General features: G+C 39.5%; 1 protein-coding gene across 4 annotated transcripts in view; it reads left to right on the forward strand.

Moving 5' to 3' along the window:
- Positions 1–14,541, forward strand: part of LOC116825756 (uncharacterized) — a 115,539-nt gene that overhangs the window by 42,405 nt on the left and 58,593 nt on the right. For 2 of the 4 annotated variants that reach the window (XM_032782004.2, XM_075061646.1), the window contains 2 exons: positions 139–215; positions 8,226–8,369. In XM_032782004.2, coding sequence (XP_032637895.1) covers positions 139–215; positions 8,226–8,369 — 221 coding nt within the window. Of the gene's footprint in view, positions 1–138; positions 216–7,683; positions 7,792–8,225; positions 8,370–14,541 lie in introns of those variants that run through there. The other 2 variants (XM_075061647.1, XM_032782005.2) reach the window with 2 other exon arrangements.

Below are 14,541 nucleotides of genomic sequence, written 5' to 3' on the forward strand. Positions count from 1 at the left end.
AGTTCAGTGGGCTAAGACTGCTTTGTATTTAATTCTAATAATCTGATTTTCATTAATATTGTTTCTATTTGTTGTAGCATATACTAGTATAATAATGTTACACCTATCATGCATACTGTATTTCTTTGTTTGCCTTAGGCTCTAGGGAAAGGCTACAGAGTGGAATTCCATGAGCCAGACACATGGTGGAAGTTTGATCCAGAGGAGTTAGAAAAGTAAGACTTGTGTTATAGTAGCCATCATAGTTAGTTTCTTTCTTTTTTCTTTTGTATTGTGGTTTAATTTAAATTTTTCTCAGTACTTCATCAGTTGCTTAAGTGCTTTACTGCTAACATTTGTTTTCTAGTATGTACTGACTTCTGTTAATATTTATGTAAATATACTGCTTACATAAATATCAGCTCAGGAATACACAGAGGACCCTGCGTCCTGGTCCCTTTGAAATCAACAGTAAAATATCCGTGAACTTAAGTGGAAAAATAATCAGGCGCATAGGACACACTTCCTTACACAGTGGACGATTAAATTAACCTGGGAAGTCATTGTTACAAGATGTGACTGAGGCCATGAGCATTTATGTAGATTAGACATTTATATAGATAAGAACACCCACAGTTTAATTAGGTAAGATAGAAGATTTCATAAGGAATATAAATCCTCATGCCTAAGGGCGTAACTCCACTCTTAATAATGTGGATTAGGAAGAAAATTCCCATGTAAGCAGGCTATTTCATAATTGTCCATCACAAATCATCTGGTATTAAGTACTGTTGGAAATGTGGTGCTGGATTAGATAGACATTTGATCTGATTTGCTATGGCGGTGCCCATTTAATTTTGGTTGGTTATTCCTGATGTTAGTCATCCACTCTAGATCCTTCTGAAATTATGGGATGACAGCGTGTGCCAGGCAAACTTGGGAGAAGTCAAATGTATGAAGATTTTTACTGTTTCTTTCCCATCTCTTGTTGATATGGTATCATTCTAAGGCTACCGACAATGTGATTGGGTTGAGTTAGCCTTGCAATGGTATGTTAACGAGGGATAAGGAAATAATAGTAAGAACATTCATCTTTTAACTAGATAGTAGTCAGAAGAGCACAATTGTTTTGGTAACTAAAAATATTAAAATAATGTATATAAAAAGAAAAATAATTACTAAACACTAAGGAATTGCATGAATAATCTCACTCAAATTAAACTAAACTCTTTATGACCAAGTATCTGAACTCTTTCAAAATGTAGGTTATAATGAAAATTTACATAAAGAAGTGTAATTGCTCTAATATAATACTGGAGCGAAACAAAAGTAGGCATACCAATTCAGTATCTCATCAGCTCTTAATAGCTAAGCAGGGGAAGGTCTAGTTAGTTCTTGTGTAGAAGGTCATCAAGGAAAATGCAGGATTGCTTAGGCAGTGGTGTTTGGTGGTTCAGTAAGACATTCTGTCCTCAACGTCAGTATTGAACAGGTGTTGCACATGTCAGACACACTGCTGTGAGAATCAGCATCTTACAAATTAGTTCTGACCACATATAATTATGTAATAGTCCATGAAATTAGTTTGCAAGAATTAGGAAAGTTAACACTGGTGACCTGGCCAGATTCCTCTCTTGGTAATTGCGCTTTACATTTCTCCTGCAGTTGGGTAGAGTATTGGTGTGGCGTGTTGCTCTCCTCTGTTAAACAGTTGCTGTTTCTCCCTCCATAGAGGCATGCATTCATTCATTCATCTATTCATTCATCTATGTAGGTCTAAAGTGAATTGTATGTGGAGGTACAAAATTGCAGTTCCTTGTGCTGGAGAGGTTCATTGTGCTTTGGGAGAATTTACAATAGAGTAATGGCAAGTGGCAAGTGGTGGTTCTGCTATCCCGCTTCTTCAGGTTTTATGCCATTGGAGAGCAGCCTTATGTGGGGATGTACTGAATGAATACATTAGCAACTGTGTCCATGCCGCCTCCACTGTCTCCACTGTGCACCTTTGTGGCCTTACTGGCTCTCTGTAGATGCCTTCCTCAGTGCAAATTCTTTGTATGTGCCTGTGCCACTGGACACTGCCCTTCCTCCCCACATCCCTTACCAATTCATACAAAGGAAGACTTAAAATAGGAGTGAACACATACTAATTCTGTGCTAAAGGCTGAATTATGGCATTGAGGATCAGTGAGTTGAGAGTAAAAGATTGACTGGCGAAATCAGAAACTTCAGCCTCCATTGTCAACAAAAGAGGTCTAGATGGACAAGGATGGGAGCAGAAATGAAAGCCTCTTTTAGCTGATTGAATACATGTTGAATCTCTGCAGACCAGACAAACCAGGCTCCCTTTTTGAGAAGGGCCACTGGGGGGCTACTGGGTATTGAAATCTCAGATGAAACACTGGTAGAAGTTAGCAAACCCTAAGAATCATTGTATGCCCCAGACATCCCTCGGAGCAGCCCATTCTGGGATGGTAGAGACCTTATGTGGGCCCACAGCCCCTCTGGGGAGACAGTGTAACCCAGAAACTCAACTATGTTCCAATCAAATTCATGTTTTTCTAATTTAGTGTATAAGTCATCTGACACATTCTTTCTAGAACATGGTGTACATGCTGATCATTCTGGTTCTTGTTTTCAGAGAAGCTCAGAATGTCATCTAAGTAAATTACTACAAAATGGTCCCACATATTTTTGAAAATGTCATCTATAAAATGTTGAAAAGTAGCAGGGGCATTGTGTAGTCAGAACAGCAGCACAGTGTATTCAAAATGTCTATAACAGGTGCAGAATGTAATAGTCAACCCACAGATGTAGGAAACCATCCTTCTTGGTGAGAAATAAAATTGGAGCCCTGGCCGAGGACTTGGAGGGACAGATGAACCCCTTGCACAGACTCTCTTGAAGGTAGCTTCTAAGGGCCTGCAGCTTGGGTTTTGAAAGGGAATAAATATGTCCAAAAGGGATTTCCACTCCAGCCTGGATATGTATAGGGCAATTATAGGGCTGATGAGGCAGCAAAATATTGGTCCTCCCTTTGTCAAAAATATCAAACAGGTCCTGATGCTTTGCAGTTATAGCCATAGTAGTTGCGGGGCTGGCTGTATCTAGTGAGGCCCCTCCTAACCTGCCTTAGCCTGGCTTGGAGAGAGACAGCTTCAACAAGTATAAGATGGGGGCTGCCTCTTTCCCCTGACTGAGGTTGAGACGGCAGATCTGACATCATTGCAGAGAGGTGAACTTGAACATGCTAGAGCGCCAGCAGTTCTGGGGATCACGGGTGGTTTGCCAGGTGATGCCAGAAATAACTATGAAGAGGGAGAAACAGATTAGGCCAAACTGTAAGGTCTCTTGGTGGTCCTGGATAGTGGCGACTTCTGAAGGAGCTGTTTCTCATGTAACTGGGCTGAAAGAAAATAGAGATCCATTGACCGCTTCAGCGAGGTCTGGGATGGAATTGACTCATGTTGGTATCTGGTGGTGTGAGATGCTCCTGTGTCCAAGAGGGCTTCCAGGTGGATATCTGCCATGGCCAAATGTCTTAAGCACAGTGGGAGCTGAAGGTGAGTAAAGTGGAGCACCGCCACTAACAGGGAACCTGTGAAGTGGTACTGGTGTATCGAGCTAGATCCAGTGGAATTACACCATCCCCCAACCAGGATTCTCATAGAAGGTTGAGGCCTGGAATTTTCTTGTTGGGAGACGGACCGACCTTTAGCTGGCCAGCTTGAGCCGTAATGTCTAGTTCTGCCACTGTAAAGGCATAGGCCTTCCAAGCGGCGCTGGTTCTTTTCACCATCAGAAAGGCAGGACCAGACAGTGCCAAGTTGCATAGGCTCTGGTTGCGGCAGGAGGTCAGTGGGGAGCTGAGTCTGGCCATGAGTGACCAAGACTAGTGTATGGTCAGGGCACCATTGATTTACCTGGCAACGTTCCAATGGCCGGCTATCAATTCTTATGTTCAGGTTGATCAGAGGTGCAAGTCTGGCCAAGATTTCTGCCCAGGCCACTTCCTCTTTCTCTTCATCACTCAGACCATGACAGAAGTGGTGGTGCTGCATGGCCTTGCTCCATTCCGTGTCAGCTGTGAGGCAGCAGAATTTTGTGGCATAGCTAGTGACCAGCTTGTGGCCTTGTCTCAGGGCTTGAAGTGCTGATTCTGCCATATGTATCCGGTTCGGGTAATTGAAATATGTTGTCATGGCCTGGATCAAGTTCTTGAACTCCCCCAAGAAGGGACTGGCTTACTCCAGAGAGGGGGAAGCCCAGGCAAGCACTTTCCAATCAGGAGACTGATGATGAGCTCCACCTTGGCTCTACTGGTGAATAGTTCTGTGGTCTTATGTGGAACAGGAGTGGCATTGGTTCAGAAACCCATGAGAAGCCATGTTATCCCTATTGAACTTGTCTGGGTGGGGAATCATAAGACTGGAGGGGACCTCGAGAGGTCATCTAGTCCAGTCCCCTGCACTTATGGCAGGATTAAGTATCACCTCGTCCATTCCTGGCAAGTGTTTGTCTAACCTGCTCTTAAAAATCTCCAGTGATGGAGATTCCACAACCTCCCTAGGCAATTTATTCCAGTGCTTAACCACCCTGACAAGAAGTTTTTCCTAATGTCCAACCTGAACCGCCTTTGCTGCAATTTAAGCCCATGGCTTCTTGTCCTATCCTCGGAGGTTAAGAACAACAATTTTTCTCCCACCTCCTTGTAACAACCTTTTATGTGCTTGAAAACTGTTATCATGTCCCCTCTCAGTCTTCTCTTTTCCAGACTAAACAAATCCACTTTTTTCAGTCTTCCCTCATAGGTCATGTTTTCTAGACCTGTAATCATTTTTGTTGCTCTTCTCTAGACTTTCTCCAATTTGCCTACATCTTTCCTGAAATGTGGCGCCCAGAACTGAACACAGTACTCCAGCTAAAGCCTAATCAGCGCAGAGGAGAGCGGAAGAATTACTTTTGGTGTCTTGCTTACAATGTTCCTGCTAGTACATCCCAGAACAGGGATGGGCAAACTACAGGCTGCATCTGGCCAGTCAGAACTTTTAATCCAGCCTTCGAAGTCCCACCGGGGAGTAGGATCGGGGGCTTTCCATGGAGCTCCCAGAATCAGTGGCATGTCCCCCTTCTGGTTCCTACATGTAGGGGCAGCCAGGGGGTTCCACATGCTGCCCCCCTCTCCTCCCGCAGCTTCTACTGGCCAGGAACTGTGGCCAATGGGAGCTGTCTGTGGATGAAACAGTGTGCAGAGCCGCCTGGCCAGCGCTGCACCTCTGCATAGGAGCCAGAGGGGGGACATGCTGCTGCTTCTGGGAGCTGCTTGAGGTAAGCGCCACCCAGAGCCTGCACCCCTGAACCCATTGCAGCCAAACCTCCTGCCCTGGCCATGATCCCCCTCCTGCCCTCAGAACCCCTTGGTCCCAGCCTGGAGCACCCTACTGCACCCCAAACCTGTCATCCCCAGCCTCACCCCTGAGCCTGCACCCCCCAGCTGGAGCCCTCACCTCACCCACCCCGTACCCCAACCCCGTGCCCTAGCCTAGAGGCCCCTCCCACAGTCTAAACTCCTCATTTCTGGCCCCACCCCAGAGCCCGCATCCTCAGCCGAAGCCCTCACCCTAGCCCCCAAGTTTGTGAGCATTCATGGCCGACCATACAATTTCTATACCCAGATGTGGCCCTCAGGCCAAAAAGTTTGCCCACCCTGTCCCAGAATAGAATTTGCTTTTTTTTTTTATTTTTATTTTTTTTTTGCAACAGTGTTACACTGTTGACTCATATTAAGCTTGTGGTCCACTGTGACCCCCAGATCTCTTTCTGCAGTACTCCTTCTTCGGGAGTCATCTCCCATTTTGTATGTGTGCAACTGATTGTTCCTTCCTAAATGAAGTACTTTTCATTTATCCTTATTGAATTTCATCCTATTCATTGTGACCATTTTCTCCAGTTTGTCCTGATCATTTTGAATTTTAATCCTATTCTCCAAAGCACTTTGAACTCTTCCCAGCTTAGTATCATCTGCAGACTTTATAAGTGTACTCTCTATGCCACTATCTAAATCATTGATGAAGATATTGAACAGACCCGGACCAAAAACTGATCCCTGTGGGATCTCACTCATTATGCCCTTCCAGCATGACTGTGAATGGTCATGTGAGACAGTAAAAAAAGCTTTGATACTGTCAATAGGAATTAAAAGGAATCTTTGGTTCCATTACTGTATACTCCACCTGCAGAGTGCTATTCTGCGCCTCTGTAGGGAACCCAGCAGGTCAGCTAAGGAAGGACCTCCCTGTGCAGAATCCATCCCTATCAGTGTCTCTTTTCCCTGCCACTCTCTGAGCCTTCTCAGAGTTTTGTGGGCTGCTCAGACTATAATGAACAACCCATGGGCAGCCTTGCCTATTGGTCAGGGTGGGAGGCTGGCTTAATGGTTGGAACAGAGGTAACCAGGCTTAGTGGCCAGGTTTGGAGCCAAATTATCACGTTTGGGGGGCTAGCCGAGAGCCAGAGACCAGGAGCCAGGAACCGAACAGTGATCAAAAACTGAATGTCAAGTCCAGGTAGTGAGCCAGAAACCAGGAGCTACGGATCAGAGCTGTGGTCAGAAGATGAATACTAAGTCCAGCAAGCAAGTTGGAGCCAGGAATCAGGAGTCAAGGGTCAGAGCCAGCTTGTAGGCTGGAGCCAAGAGCAGAGGCTAGGAACTCGAATCCAGGAACAGAACCAGAGACAAGGAACAGGAAGCAGGAGTGGGGATTCAGAGTAAGGACTAGGAGCAAGAAGGGAGCTGAGAGCAGGAATAGGAAGCAGGACCAAAAACACAGCTGCAGCTGTGGAATGCTGTGGAGCAGCCGGGAACCCAGGACTGCTGCAGTGTTTGTTTGAGACTGTGAGTGCTGAAGTCTTCAGCCAATCTGGGTTCATTAGCTGAGTCAGCCAAGTGCAATGAGCAGGGTCTGTGTTCAACTGGGGTTCCCTGATATGGCCCCCATCACGGTTGTATCTAACAGCACCATAATATCTGATAGGTAAATAGAAAGAAGAGTCATCTTAGAACACTGTACACATATTATCCATATTAACAGTGTGTAAGATATTGCAAACCCATGCAGTATCTTTAGGGTCCATTGTTTTAAATAAATGGTTTATGTATGATTGTGTTCTATTCCATGAGGGAGGATTACCACAGCTCCTCTGGGAATTAAAAACAGTGAGTGGGTGACTAAGGTAAATAAGCCTGGTTGTAACCTTCCCAGAGAGGTACCACTTCCCGGAGAGGCTCACATGCACTATTTCTAAGCAGATTCTCCAAAGACCAATAGACAAAGAAAGGACTTTTGGATAAATAGCCTGAGTTTAAACTGACTCAGGGTCTTGTTTCTGGTCTAGCAAACGGACAGGAGCTGCTGTCCAAGGGAGACCCTATCCCTTGCAGAAGAATTGGAAAGACTTTGGCCTACTGGGGCCCCATTAGACTAATGGGTGACTTCTGGTAGGCTGTTTGTTTTTACGTGTTTGTTTACCTGATGAACAAATGTGCTTGCTTAGAAAAAGCTGTGTGGTAACCTGCAACTGCTGGCATTCACACTACTCATAGCCTTTGGAGAGAAAGCAAAGCACAGGTCTTGTTTTTTTTAAGCAGACTGGTTTGCTGCTGTTATTGCAGAAGAAGACAGGGAGCTGTGCAGCCTTAAAACCATTGGTTGGGGGGAGTGAGATGCAGGTCTCTGCCCAAGAGAGGTGATGACTGAGAGCCAAAAACCTTGGATTGGGTGCCCTCAAGGGACCACAGAGGGGGAAATACAGGTGCAGTTGTGCTGAAACTCTGACAAACAGCACCACATTTCTGTATAAAGGAAAATACTTTTGTTTTATATTTTTGAATGTATCGTATATACAATGAATTGTGTTAAAAGATGTAAAAAAATTTGGATATTATAAGATGGTAAATATTGTGTAATTAAATCTGAACTTCCACCCACTGCAGCATATTGTTTTTCAAAAGTATGTAGTCAGCTGTAGTGAATTCATCTACTTCAACTATATTTAAGCTTACTGTTTTGTAGTATTGGAAAAGCCTATATGATTCTGGATTTTGAAAGTGGGCAGAAGATTAAATGATGGCATTTGACAGTCTGGATGGATGGAGAGGATAAAACACAAGATACTCTTCAAAAGTTTGAGAGACTGAAAACATATAAAAAGTACCAAACAGTTTATTTAAATTATTATTTTTGTAGGAGGAATAAACATGGGGTCCCTCGTGAGAAGATCGCTCAGATGTTGGAAAGATATGAATATCAAATGTCCATCTCTGTTGTAATGAATTCAGTGGACCCTCCTCACAAAAACACACAAAGGCCACCTCCACAGCGAAGACAGAGGTGGGGAAGCTGTATAGACTCTTGGAATTCTTTCAGTGTTTCAAATAACCGATAACTCAGGTTATATTCAACTAACACCAGCTTTTTGGTCACCCTTTTTAAAATATTGAACAGTGGACTTTCTCCTGAGGTTTAAATAGGCTTAATGCAATTAAAGGACCATTCTCTCTTGGAGATTGTTCCATTAAACAAAGTTTTGGAGACTTAAATGTAAATAAAATTTAATATAAAAATGTACGTTAAATGTTTTTACAATCTCTATTTATTACATTTGTACTAACTTTGGTTTCGGATAGTGTGAAGTAAACAAGTTTTCCTTTTTAGTTGGGTTTCAAATAATGTCTACAGAGGATACTGTTGAACAGTTTTTTGTTTTTGTTCTTTTTTTGAGGAAGTCCTAACAAAATTGTTTTTTAAATAGAACTCAGAAAAGCCTAGAGGAATAGGATGTGTGTGTAGTTATTGCATTTTAACTATTTCCTCTGCTTTTTAATATTATCCAACTTCTACCAGGTTTTTATACTGAACAATTATGTTTTCTATTTCTTGCTGGATGCTTGTTCATTTTAATTGGTATCCAAAATGTTGTCACACTTATAACCCAGATTCCCTTCTCTCTTCCCTTTGTTTCCATCTTCACTTTTGGCCCAGAGTCTCATCAGGCAGCTAAACCAATGTGCTGCAATTGCAGTGTTCACCAGCCTGAAATTACAAACCATGATTTGTCTTGAATTTGTTTGCTGTCTACTGAAATACCAAATGTAATTGTGCCTAGAAACTATCTAAATTTATTTTTTGAGACTTTTGTTGGCATGAAAATGTACATCTGTGTTTAAGTTTACAGCATTAAGATGCTTAATTAGAACTGAGTCTTTTGGGGCTGAGTGTTCTAACTGGGCAAAGAAAGCAGAATACTTAAAATATTAGTCTCTTAGGGCCCATCTGTAGTTGGAGTGTGTGCAATTTCACCAAGCAGGTACAAGTGGACAGTGATCTCAGTTCTGTAAAACTACATTACATTCTTTTCAGGATTTTGGCGCAGGTAATATTCTCTTCTTAGCAGATGCCTAAAACTGAGCCAATATGGAGATTGTTCATTTTATTGCCATAGATCTTTTTTACCTTAGGCTTAAACACTGGTATGGTAGTAAGTTTTAAATTTAATGCTTGCATTTGTCCTGGTCCCTGGACTAATAAAGTATCTTTCTGTCTCTTATTGCTGCCATTGTTTTAGTAGTCCAATGTAAGTCTGACAAAGTTAATATTTTGTTCTTGTTTTATATTAATTATGTTACTTAAACAGCAGTTGATATAGTGCATCTTTGGACTCTGCCAGACTGGATTTTCTGTTGTGCGTTAAGAGATGTGGGGGAGATCTTGATGGCAAATTTGTTCAGGAATATTTGTCCTTTGCATAAATAGATTTTCATTTAATATTTAATTCTGTTCTTCAAAGACAATTGTAAAGAACTTGGTTGTGTGCGGTACTATCAGCATAAGATAGCAATTATATTGCAGACACCAAGGTGGATTTTTTACTTTTGTGCAAGGAATGGATGTTTATCATCCCTCATTGAACGTGTTTATACTGTAGTGATACAATGGTGGAAAAAAGAATCGGCGTATTTACAATGGGTGCTCAAGTAAACTAAAGCAAACCTCATTAATTTCAAAGAATGTAATATGGTATCAATTTGTATCTCTACAGTAAGGGGCTATTCATACAAGAGATCTACAGGGAATGGGATGAATTTAGTGATCTTTAGATACTTGTAAGGTGAGGAGAGAGGTCATTGGCTGTCTGACTGATGAGAACCACAAAACAAGTTTTTAATCTGAAGCTCTTACTTGAAAAGTGGTTGATGCAATTAAGACTTCTGTAATTGTGTAGGAAACTATAACAAAACAACTCCAAAAACAATAAAAAGTATTTATTTGAAAATTTGCATTTAAGACATACTTCAGTCTTCCATTTTTAAGGTTTAGGTGTGAAATTACAGTGTATTAAGTCTGCTATAATAGATCTTGAAAGGAGGAAATGAGACTTTAAATAGGTATGTACTGTTAAAATACACATCCTATGGGTTCCTGTTATGTTTTGTATGGTGTAATCATGATATTTGAAAGTTGGCCCTAGTTCATTTTTAAATACTGGAAAGTCTTATGGTCAGTATGCTTTGTTGTATTAAATAAAAATATCAAAATAAAAACGTCAGCAATCACTGGGTAGAACTCTAAAAGGTGCAGCCATTTTGCTCTATAGGATTTATAATGTATAAACATTTAATCACGTTTTCTTATATGTTTAAACCTGATTACATGATTAAAGGGACACTCAGGTTAAAAATGACTATTTAAAAAACGATAAGTTCCCCTGTGTGGGTTATGAATAAATTTGATGTTTAAAGCTGAAATACTTTGATAAATTAATTTTTTTTTTATTTTTGTACTTTCTTAACTTGGAGGATAAAACTAGATTGTTCAGTTATTGTTCATAGTCAGTTTTCACATTGATCAAACACTGCAGGAGGATGTTTAAAAATCAAATGAAGTTTTTATTAACACTTAAAAGAGGAAAAAAGGATTTACATTTTCTATTCTATTAACAAGGAGGTTTTTTCAACTTTTAAATAAAATCTAAATCATGAGTCTAAAAGTACCTGACTGTGTCCTTCCATGGCACAAAGTTTATTTGTCCAAGTCACCATTTATTGGGAGTCCAGATATGCAATGCAAACTTTTAGGACTTTATACCACTGTCATTCTAGTATTCTAAGAAGAGTATATGATGAGGCCCCATTGGTTTTGAAAGGGAACATTTAAACCTGTAATGGAGTCAGGTTGAATAAACCATAAAATCCATTATTTCGTTTTTGAGAAAGGGAAGAACAGAAAAGTTAAGGGGAAGTTGTAGATACCTTTGAAGGATAGCTTCATATAAAAATACATGTCATATCACTAGGCCTCTCGATTAATCACAGTTAACTCACTCAATTAACTAAAAAAGTTTAATCAAGATTTAAAATATTAATCGTGATTAATCGCAGTTTTAATTGCATTGTTAAACAATAGAATACTAATTGATATTTATTAAGTATTTTTGGATGCTTTTCTACATTTTCAAATATACTGATTTCAGTTATAACACAGAATACGAAGTGTACACTGCTCGCTTTATATTACTCTTTATTGCAAATATTTTCACTGTAAAAATGATAAACAAAAGAAACAGTATTTTTCAGTTCACTTCATACAAGTATTGTAGTGCAGTCTCTTTATCGTGAAAGTGGAACTTACAAATATAGATTTTTTTTTTGTTACATATCTGCACTCGAAAACAAAACAATGCAAAACTTTAGAGTCTACAAGTCCACTCAGTCCTACTTCTCGTTCAGCCAATCGCTAAGACAAACAAGTTTGTTTACATTTACGGGAGATAATGCTGCCCACTTTTTAGTTACAATGTCACCTGAAAGTGAGAACAGGTGTTGGCATGGGACTTTTGTAGCCCTTGCAAGGTATTTTTGTGCCAGATATGCTAAATATTCGTATACCCCTTCATGCTTTGGCCACCATTCCAGAGGACATTCTTCTATGCTGATGATGCTTGTTTAAAAATAATAATGCATTAATTAAATTTAGACTGAATTCCTTGGGGGAGAATAGTATGTCTCCGGCTATATTTTAGTCACATTCTCTCATATATTTCATATTATAGCAGTCTCAGATGATGACTCGGTACATGTTCATTTTAAGAACACTGAAGCCGCAAATTTGACAAAACGCAAAGAATGTACCATTATGAGATTTCTAAAGATAACTACAGCACTTGAACCAAGGTTTAAGAATCTGAAGTGCCTTCCAAAATCTGAGAGAGATGAGGCATGGAGCATGCTTTCAGAAGTCTTAAAAGAGCAACACGCCGATACGGAATCTACACCAAAAAAGAAAATCAACCTTCTGCTGGTGGCATCTGACTCAGATGATGAAAATGGTGGTCGATGCATGAAGGAGCATATGAATCTTTAGCACATCTGGCATGTAAATATCTTGTAACACCAGCTACAAAGTGCCACGAGAACACCTGTTCTCACTTTCAAGTGACATTGTGAACAAGAAGCGGGCAGCATTATCTCCTGCAAATGTAAACAAACTTGTTTGTCTGAGCGATTGGCTGAACAAGAAGTAGGACTGAGTGGACTTTCAGGCTGTAAAATTTTCCATTGTTTTATTTTTGAATGCAGTTTTTTTTTACATAATTCTATATTTGTAAGTTCAACTTTCATGATAAAGAGATTGCACTACAGTACTTGATATTAGGTGAATTGAAAAACATTATTTCTTTAAAGTGCAAATATTTGTAATAAAAATAAATATAAAGTGAGTGCTGTACACTCTGTAGTCTGTATTGTAATTGAAATCAATATATTTGAAAATGTAGAAAACATCCAAAAATATTTAAATAAATGGTAGTCTGTTATTGTTTAACAGTGTGATTAATCGCGATTACTTTTTTTAATTGCTTGACAGCCCTCCATAGCACTAGAGAGTAACAATGTCCATTGCACAACATAGTAGAGCAGTGATTTAAGATATTGGTTTTAGAAGAATCATCTGCATTTAAAAAAAATCAGGATTTGGTAGTTACGAAAAAATGTTTGAAATTTGCTAAGATTTTTGAGAGTGTTTTTCATATAAACATATTAGGCAATAAATAGAAATACTTGATGTTGAACTAATGTTTGAAATACACTTTTTGGTTTAGTGGGGTTTAGTTTTGAAGACTTGCATCAGCATGCTTTTATTTTATTATGAAGCAATTGTGAAAACAGTATTTTAAATTAGAGTCTGAGACACATCAAGGTTGAAAATCCGACATTTAATGCAGTCTTTTTCTGTGGTTCTGTACACCTATTGTGCAATTTTAAATTTGTACAATGTGATGTATATCTAACATAGTGTTTTGATAAGAAATTTTATTAAAACTAAAAGTTGACGTACTATTTTGTTTTCTTTTTAGTAACGGTTTTAATCATTTGCACGTTATTGTATAGTGTATTTAATAAGTTAATGTTCTATTAAATACATCCCCTTGTATCTTACTCACAGCCACTTGTATTACTTTTTCTTCAGTTTTCATGTCATTTCAACATAAATAGACTTAAAGAAGACATGGAAATCATAGGAAAAAGTCTCAATTATTTTCTGTATCCCAAATCTTTGTACATTAAAACATAAAAATACTGCTTTAAGGAAAAAAAAAGTTTTAGGAAGCCTCATTTCACTTACCATTGTGATTCTGTCAGTTTCTCTAGCCCGTAATTAGGTTAGTAAATTACTTGGTTTGGTCTTCATTTTACATCAAGATATTATAGAAAAAATAGCCAGTGACTGGAATCTGATACATTTTTGTAAGGATTTTGCAATAACGTAACCTTCAGCTTTTAAAGGAAGTTTGGAAGTTGACACTGAGTTTTAGTTTTCACTTAAATTTTTGTTTAAATTGTGAGGTTTAATTCTTGTCTAAAAGGTTAAAAAACAATGTACAGGCATCTTCTATGTTTTTGACCTGTCTGGAATTATAATTCATGGGTCATGGTTATGTTTTTGGTATAAAAAGCACACAGATGAAAGTAGGCTAGTATGTATGAAGAATATATTATTTTTTACAACTTGGGATGTTACCAGCATTTTCTGTAAACCTGTATTCTATCTCATTTGTAAATTTGTATTCTAGGGTAAGTGCAAAGGTGTGGTAAGTGTAAACAGAATGAAAATGCTCTGCAGATTATATATTGCTGTGTTTTATTTCCTTGTGTTTCGTATATCTGTATCTGCTGGGGGTATCAAAAGTCATTGTAATGAGCACTAATTTATAAATAATATCAGAATGTTAAGCCCTTCACGGCAGAAACTTTGTCTTTTTCTTTTGAGTCTGTGTCCTTAGGGGTGCCCCACCATAGGATGTACATGTGCCTGTGTGCTCTCAGTTGGAGACTGCAAGTTAATGTCCTTAGACCTCCACAAAGTAGCACCTTGTATGCTGAACAAGGGCATAGAGGGAGGCATGAGCCCACCCCCACTCAGTTCCTTCTCATCTACCTGCAGCTCAAGATGGAGAGTTCTGCTGTCTTCTGTATTCACTTCCCGCCTTCACTTTGTGAATTCTTTA

The sequence above is a fragment of the Chelonoidis abingdonii genome, chromosome 1, assembly GCF_003597395.2.
Source record: "Chelonoidis abingdonii isolate Lonesome George chromosome 1, CheloAbing_2.0, whole genome shotgun sequence".
Taxonomy (NCBI): domain Eukaryota; kingdom Metazoa; phylum Chordata; order Testudines; family Testudinidae; genus Chelonoidis; species Chelonoidis abingdonii.